This window comes from Tamandua tetradactyla, chromosome 5 (assembly GCF_023851605.1).
Source record: "Tamandua tetradactyla isolate mTamTet1 chromosome 5, mTamTet1.pri, whole genome shotgun sequence".
Classification (NCBI taxonomy): Eukaryota; Metazoa; Chordata; class Mammalia; order Pilosa; family Myrmecophagidae; genus Tamandua; species Tamandua tetradactyla.
This window is the reverse complement of record NC_135331.1, coordinates 91,867,294-91,875,264: the sequence shown is the minus strand read 5'-3', so window position 1 is coordinate 91,875,264 and position 7,971 is coordinate 91,867,294. Positions and strand designations below refer to the sequence as shown.

The 7,971-nt window shown below is 44.5% G+C and overlaps 1 protein-coding gene across 1 annotated transcript; it reads right to left on the bottom strand.

Annotated features, from left to right (window-relative positions):
* Nucleotides 1-4,803: 4,803 nt before the first annotated feature.
* On the bottom strand, nt 4,804-7,344 carry RPL10A (ribosomal protein L10a). Its single transcript, XM_077161579.1, has 6 exons — nt 7,251-7,344; nt 6,734-6,808; nt 6,567-6,647; nt 6,091-6,239; nt 5,307-5,479; nt 4,804-5,004 (listed from the first exon to the last, which is right to left on the bottom strand). The coding sequence occupies exons 1-6, from the start codon at nt 7,253-7,255 to the stop codon at nt 4,834-4,836; spliced, it is 654 nt and encodes a 217-aa protein (XP_077017694.1). The 5' UTR covers nt 7,256-7,344; the 3' UTR covers nt 4,804-4,833.
* Nucleotides 7,345-7,971: the final 627 nt, after the last annotated feature.

The following is a 7,971-nucleotide window of genomic DNA, read 5'->3' as shown; positions in this document are numbered from 1 at the left end:
GTTGTGTGGCCAGTTGCATGCCAGACTTCTGGGTTGGAACAGCACCATGTAGGTGCCCCTCCCTGCCCATGAAAGCTTTGCTCAAAATTTCTTACACCTCATCCTGCCACCAATTGAGCACTTATATATACACAGTTTTCTACATTGCGTTGTCTTATGTAATCCCATGATGTGAAGACTCAGAGGGGTGAAGTGGCCTGCCCAAGGTCACACAGCTACTGAGAAAGGAGCTCCAGGCCCCAGTGCTCCAATACCCCACTATCCACAGACAAGGCACAGCAGTTATTGTTGGTTGTTATCATTATCCTCATTTTGCACGCGAGGCAAGAGAGCCTCAAGAAGGGCAAATTGCTCTCCCAAGCTGATGGCTGCTGAGTGGCAGAATTAGGATTCCATCAAGCTTGTATCTGCCTCTGAAGGCCCAGTTGTCCTCTCTGAGCCACTAAGTGCTCACCCAGCAGGGATTGTTATCTCCCAGAGATCTCCAATGAGCATTTTCCTAAGGAGGCCTATGGTTTGTCGTGTGATCTGCTCTAGCCTTTTAACTGGCAGTTAAATATGGATGAATTTGCTAGACTCAGCTAGCCACTTTCACTGGGGACAAGGGACCAAGCATTTAGCCCTGAGGGGCTGTGACAACAGAATTGATCACTGAATGCTGAAAGAATGGGGATGAGACTTTCGAACTGGCCACAGCTTTCTAGTCTGCATAAAAAGAATATTAGATCAGTTGATCTTTAGAATTTCTTCCTGTTATAATATTCCAGTGACATTGGTGGAATATGGCTTAAGATTTGCAATTTAGCCAAATCTAAGTTCAAGTCCTACATCTGCTATGTCCTAGCTCTGGGAACTTGCCTAAAATATCCAGCATCAATAACATCAGTGTCTTCACATGTATAATGGATAAAATTCCTGGTTCTGCTAATATGATAGGTGAGCTAATGCGGATACCTGACCCCCCCCACACACACACACAAAGGCAAAAAAAAAAAATTAAAAATGCAGGACACCTAGTTAAATTTGAATTGCGTATATATATATATATTTTTTTTTTAGTTTAAGTTTGTCCCACGCAATACTAAAAGATTATTCATTGTTTACTTACAATTCACATTTAACTGAGTGTCCTTTGTTTTACTTGTTATGTCTGGCAACCTTCTGTAGAATCTAGTCTTCTAAATTATCCCAAACCAACCTCCAACTTTGCAAACGGGGAAAGTGAGACAGATTAAATGCTTTACTCATGCAGCCAGTCAGTGGCAGCAGTAGGATTTGAACGCAGTGAGCCTGACTCCAAGCCCATGTGCCTAGTAACATACTCAAGTGATACACAAATAATTAGGTGGCCTTTTCTTTTGGCTCACTGTATTGACGAGTGCCTGCAGATTGCAGGCCAGTCCATGCCAAATCTAGGCTGCCCATCGCGGCTTTAAAGACGAGGACTCCAGACTGTCACTCAAGAAATGGCTAGAATGTCCAGAGCCTAAGCCAGGTTGGGTAGTGTTCAAGGCAGAAATGAGTTTATGGAGAACCCTTATGTGCCTATTTGGATGTTGTCCCTCCTATTTAATCTTCCCAATAATCCCTGTGAGGTAGGAATTAGTTCCAGTTAACAGAAAAAGTAACAGGCTCACCGACCTTGCAAAATCCAGTCTCGGCTATAATAGCCACATCTCGGGTGCTTGAAGCATCAAGTGGGGGTGGTGCCTTCACAACTCTCCCAGAGTAAACAACCTTCAGATAATCGTGTTTAGAGTGTGGGTCTTGCATGCAAATAACTCAAGAAGTGAAATAGGACCCGCACCCAAGGCTTTCTCCTGGAAGTGGTTCTCCCTTGCTCAGAGTTTTGGGGAAAGCTGTAAGGAACAACCAAGAAAACTTGAGACCAGAAGCTCCTGTAATAATGGGCCTGGCTTTTCTGCCCCTTTGTAACTCTGCTTTGATGTTCTCTGGAAAGAGGGAGGAATGCAATCTTTTTGTCAATTCTACAGTCGAGGCACAACTACTGCCCTGGGTTTCATGGGGGACTCCTTATTTCCCTGCACACAAATGTCTGAGAACTGGAACTCTCCAGATCCCTGATCCTTGAATTGTAACTCAGGTGCACCCTAAGCTTTAGATTAATCATCCCAGAGGCTGGGATTTTATGAAAACAGTTCAATTTTCATTTACAATCTACAGTGCCTGTCCCCACACATTCTTCCCATTTTTCCTTGTTCTGCTATCTACTCTCCTTTTCCCTTCTGAACTGTGGTACTATGAGTCCCCTGAGGACAAGCACTGTGACTCATCTGATTCCCTAGAGCCCAGCAGAAAGTCATCAGTATTTGCTTAATATAAAGGTGCTTTTTATGGAATCCTACCCCAATACATAGGCTTAATAGATTTATAAAGTGGAGTGGGTTAGATTTAAATTCAGGCTATTCAAGAAATAGTCCAGGTTTTATCAGGAGGGTAAGTCCTTTCAACAGATAATTTTATATATCAAATACAGTATTTAGGATTGTAAGTGGTACCATTCACCTAAGGGAAGATGATTTGACATATCTAAACTTCTAGATGATTTTTTTAAATTTGTTTTCAAAATCACGTATTATTATTATTGGTCCTTAGAAGTAGCATTTCCTCTCTGCCATGTCTCAGATTGTATCTTTCTCCTTTGTCCTTAGAAATTCACAAGTTTCCCTTGACTAAATTTACCATACATCTTCTACCTCTGAGTGCATCATGGTGGATAAATGCAGAACCTTGGGTGTCAGAGATAGGTAGAATAAGTTCAGACTTTTTACTCCTTTTTACTTCAAGGACATTTAGAAATTATTGACTTTGCATTTATAAAATGTCAGATAAAATTAGTGGGAGAATTGATCTTCATAAATCATCAAACAATGATATATAATCTTATTTTCCAAATCTGCAAAAAAATTTCCTAGTTCCTAATCTAGCAAATAAATAGAAGAAAATGATCATGGGAAAAACTTCACTGGATATCTCCGGTGAAACTAATTTTGCTTACATGGACTGTTATCTTAGCTATCCTTTACAATCTAGTTCAAATCTTTCATTCTTAGTGCTCTGCTAATTCATTTTCTTAGTAATTCCAGTAGATTATCTTTTCTATATTTTTAGTAAAGCCTAGGTTTCATACATTTTATTAGCTATCATCTTTTTAAGCAAATTGCCTAAAACAAAAGCAGAATTAGTAACATTCAAACTCTTGAGTATTAACTCATAATATATCTTGAGATAATCACTGCTAGTTCAGTGAATTTTTTTTAGTTATTAAAAAAATGAATTTAAACATACAAATATACCTTGTAAATGAAGTGTTGAGGTTTACATTTCGTAACATGAATATTTCTTTCATACAATTACAAAATCTTCACAACCTCATACCCCAAAGAAAAATGTCCAGGGAGACTCATTACCAAGTATTGTAAATATGTCCATTTACCTTGCCTTAGTTTCTAAAACTATTTTTCAAGGATTTTAATCTTTGGTTCAAATAGAAGGATTCAGCTGATTTTGAAGCCATCGTGTTCTCCCCATTCACCAGCAAAAGATAGGTAGTGCCTCTGCTCAGAATCTGTCCTAAGCTCAGCTGAGAGGGATTTGCGGAGTTTGTTTAAATGGAATCATGTTCCCCAAGATTCACTAAAATCTATTCCCAATTTGAGCCAGATCAGCAGGTGTGTGTGTACCAGGTCTAGCACGATAGGTAGGTACTATGCATATGTAATTGTATGTAGTTATCATAACTGAGTATCGCATGTCTGACACTGCAAAGCACTTTCTTTTAGGTTAGAGGCTAATAAACTTGCTCTACAGGTTTGCATGCCTCAAGTGGCAGAGCTGGGATTCAAATCCTGGCAGTGGGGGCCTCAGCCCACGCTTAACCACATGGCTGGCCTTGCACACAAACTGAATATACATCTGGGGAGGTCACGAGAAACTGCCCTGACCCTTGGTGCCATGACAGCAAGTTGCTGGACTGTTTACGACGTTGATAATTTCCAAGTAAATTATCCAAGCGGAGTGGTGGTTTGCTTTTATCTCATGGATCCAGCATGTGTGCCCATCAAGGGCTCCTTGGAATTGGCTGCCAGAGCTGCAGTTGGGGCCTACCTTAGCAAACACATGCAGGGGACTTGCAGTATGTCTGATACCTTTGCCTCATGGCTCCCAGGCCTTCTATTTGCTTTTGGTGTCTTCTAAGCAGCTCTTACAGTAAGGTAGGGCACAAAAAAGGTGATAAAATAATTTACCTGAGGCAAAGGGCCTGAAAATTTCCACTCCCTAACTCTACTTATTGTTTTACCTCATCCGAAATATTACAATTTTGTGCACCTGTTACTTGTTTTATTTCCCCAAAACATTAGCTTGCCCAGTAAATTACTGATCTTAAACATAGGTATTCAATTTGGGATCAGGCTACTCAAACAATTGCAAGTTGTCTGATTTATTGGGTTTGCAGATCACTTCAATTAAGCAGTCTCAAGCCCACTGGAACCCAATCCATTTTAACTTGCCCGGTGTCTGTCAAAAAAAAAATCACAAACACTTGCTGAACCTCTCCACCCTGACTAGCCACCCTACTGTCCTATGCTGTAAGCAACCAAAAAGACTCTAGCATGATTCTGAATCAAGAATGCCTTCCTATCTATAGTATGGGAAATAAGTGTCTACCCAACACTAGGGGCCTGAAACCACATCCAGCAATGAGCGGAATGGCACACAATTAGCTTACAAAGTTCCCCTCATCCCCACCATCTACTCCCAATCACAAGCAGACACAGGAGATAGTGGCACTAGGGTTTATTGAGCTGTGCTTTAATATAGGCGCTGGGGCTTGCCCATAGTGCTCTTGATATATAAAGCCCGAACATTCTGCCAATTCTTTTTGAGCAGTGATACCAGGAAGTTGACAGCAAGGTGGATGTTGTACACCAGTTCATCGTCTGTCATCTTCACGTGGCCAACAGCCACAGCTAGACACAACACCTGGAGGGAAAGAAAAGCCAGATCAAGTCAGGTTGTGGATGGATGGCAGGAATCATGAGAGGAACACAAAACACATCAACCAGCCAGATGGCCTTCCCACCATTTCCCCAGTGACCTAAGAGTAGTGCTTGGCCACAGGATAAGGAAAAGCAGGGTTATTAGAGAGCTCCAAGCCTGTTCAGTGACCCAACTGTTCCATGTTGTAAGTATCCAAAGAAATGTAAACCAGAGCCTCTACAACCTATGGATAAACTTAAGAACCCTGCCAATATTCCTACCCACAGCAACCAACCTGCCCTTACCTTCTTCATCTGGAACTTGATTGTGGACTTCACTTCATCAACTTTGGCCACCATATTCTCATTGTGGGTCAGCAGGGAAGGGAACTTGCCAGCTTTATTCAGGCCTGGGCCCAGGATTCGTGGAATCTGCTTGATCAGGGACTCAGAGGCCAAAAAGGCATCATACTTCTTGGCTTGTAAAAGAGAGACATTGGATGCTTAGGCTCTGCCCACAGGGGCAGACCTCCAAACACAGTACCAAGAGCCAGGCCAGAAGAGAGCACAGTGAAACCAGCCATGAAAGTAGCCTCCAAACAGTACCCGCTGCCCCAACCATGTACCAAGCCTTTTACATAAATACACCCCCATTCTCTGGGCTTTTAATTGATGTAATGCTCACATAAAATGTGGTCTCAGAAAACCATGCTGACCCACAACTCATGGTATGGTGCAAGAGGAAAATTCTCACTGGTTTCACATTCTACCTTCCAATTTCTTAGCGGTGGATTTTGGGCGTATCTGTAAAATGGATGTACTACTGCTCTGCCTTAACCACACAGGATAAAGATAAAAAAAATAAAAGTAAAATGGAACCTGAGGGGTAGAAGAAATCCCAATTCTGAGCTCACAAGCATTTGGCTAGTCAACTAACCTCACGTATTTACAGGCAACCAAGGCTGTCTCCCCCACTGATAAAACAACCCCCACACGAAGCTTTATTGCTAAATCCAAGAGGCAGAAACACCACTTTTCTACCATTTCCCCACACTACTTATTCCAAACATAACACATCAACTAAACTCACCCAATTTTTTCACCAGCTTCTTATTTTTGTTGAGTTTTTTCAGAGCTTCGATGTCCATATGAGGGATATCCACAGCCTTGGCTTCATCGCAGTGCTGCTGGTCCCCCAGGACACACACAGAGAACTTGGGGCGGGGAGTAGACTTAAGCCTGCGTTTGGGAGAAGAGTAGGTTATGCCCTGCCCTGGGTTCCAGGGACAGGTGAAGGGGTCTGGGACCACAGCCACGGAGCCTTACCCAGAGTGTCCACATGCACCAACAGCTAGTCTGGCTTCTCAAACTAGCCGGCGGGCTCGGCCAAGGCCTCCCCACGCCTCCCCTAATGTTTTAAGACCCAGGGTGGGGGTCCTCCAGTCAAGCCTGCCCAGGCACATCAGTACCGCTCGTGCCTGCCTGCCCTGGGCTCAGCAGGAGCCTGAAGGAGAGGAGACAGACTCGGGGGCTCTGAGGGCTGGGTGGGGTGATAACGGTGCCAACCTGACGGTGCCCGAGAAACGTTTGTCCTTCTGAGGATCATAATTCTTCAAGCTGATCTGTAACTCCACCGTTTCTAAAAACCTGAGAAAAACGAACAAGGTCAACCAATTCTCTATTCTCGAAACCAACGTAAAGCCTCGCCCTTCCCCGGTGAAGCCCGCGCTTACTTCCGGCGCTTGCGCTGGTTCCCATGCAGGACTTCCCGCACCGCTTCGTAGAGGGTGTCTCGAGACACTTTGCTGCTGCGGGAGGAAAGCCGAACAAAAGATCAGGATCTGCGGGCCGCAGCAGTCAACACGCTCCGCGAGGTCTGGGGCCTCCAACACCTAAGTGTCTCTGGGCTTCGAGACAGGGAGGTAGTCCAGGACGGACTCCAAGGGGGCTCCGAGACACCAAGTCGGGCAATTATAACTCAATAGCCACAACCCAAGCCCCGGGGAAGAGGCCCCTCCGGGGGGCCGGGCCGGGTGCGCTGTGTGGAACGCCGAACTTGGCGGGGGAAAGAAATCCGTAGGCCTATCGCCGGAAAAAAAATTAAAAATGCTCCGCGACCAAAATGGTGCAAGATTCCGCTTCTGCCCACAAGATCCCCGTCCTCGGCTGGTTGCCTGGAGGCGCGGATGGGGAAGGATGGACACGGAAGGGCTCGGATGGGCGCGGGTTACAAACATAAGAGCAACTCACCTCATGGTCCTTACCGCCGCGCAACCGGAAAAGAGGCTAGCACAATTCGCGCATGCGCTCAAATAGGAGCTCTCTGCTCTCGCGAGAGGTGCCTTTTCCTACGGCCTTCCTCGGGAGCGCGTTCGGATCGCTAGATCGAGGAGCGCGGAGGACTGCCACCGCTGGAGGGCGGTGCCGCGTGTTGCTTCCAAAGATCTGCGCGGAGGACCGGCCGGATATACTACTGTCCCGGGCGTCCCGCGGCACCCTGGGAGTATCCTTGGTTCGCGCCGGTTGCTACCCGGCCTTTAGGGAAGCAGTTTCAGGGTTCGAGCATTAATACTCACACGAACTAGGTGCTGCACCCTAATGGCCGCTGAGAGCATGCAAGTCAGATAGATCTTCACATTTCCTCTGCCCACTGCTTCCACTCCACCCTCAGTTCTCAGAAGCAGGCTTTATATATATATATATATCAGTGTTCAATTCTTTGATCTTGATAACTGTATTTAAGGTGGTCATATAAGTCAATATTCTTAAGAAATATACATGAAATATTAAGTGTTGAAAGAGCATGATGTATACAATCTACTGTCAAATGTTTAGAAAATAAATAGAAGGATGGATAGAAGAATGGCAAATATAGTGAAATGTTAAATGTTAGTGGATATAGGTATTTGGATGGGGGTATATTGGAATTCTTTGCATGGATTTTTGTATTGTTCTGTAAGTTTGAAATTAT

What these genes read in the sequence shown, in the direction of transcription:
- RPL10A (XM_077161579.1), bottom strand. An exon ending in GAAGCTGGTGAAAAAATTGG is followed by an intron (nt 5,480 to 6,090) that starts GTGAGTTTAGTT and finishes CTCTTTTACAAG; the next exon opens with CCAAGAAGTATGATGCCTTT. An exon ending in TCAAGTTCCAGATGAAGAAG is followed by an intron (nt 5,005 to 5,306) that starts GTAAGGGCAGGT and finishes CTTTCCCTCCAG; the next exon opens with GTGTTGTGTCTAGCTGTGGC.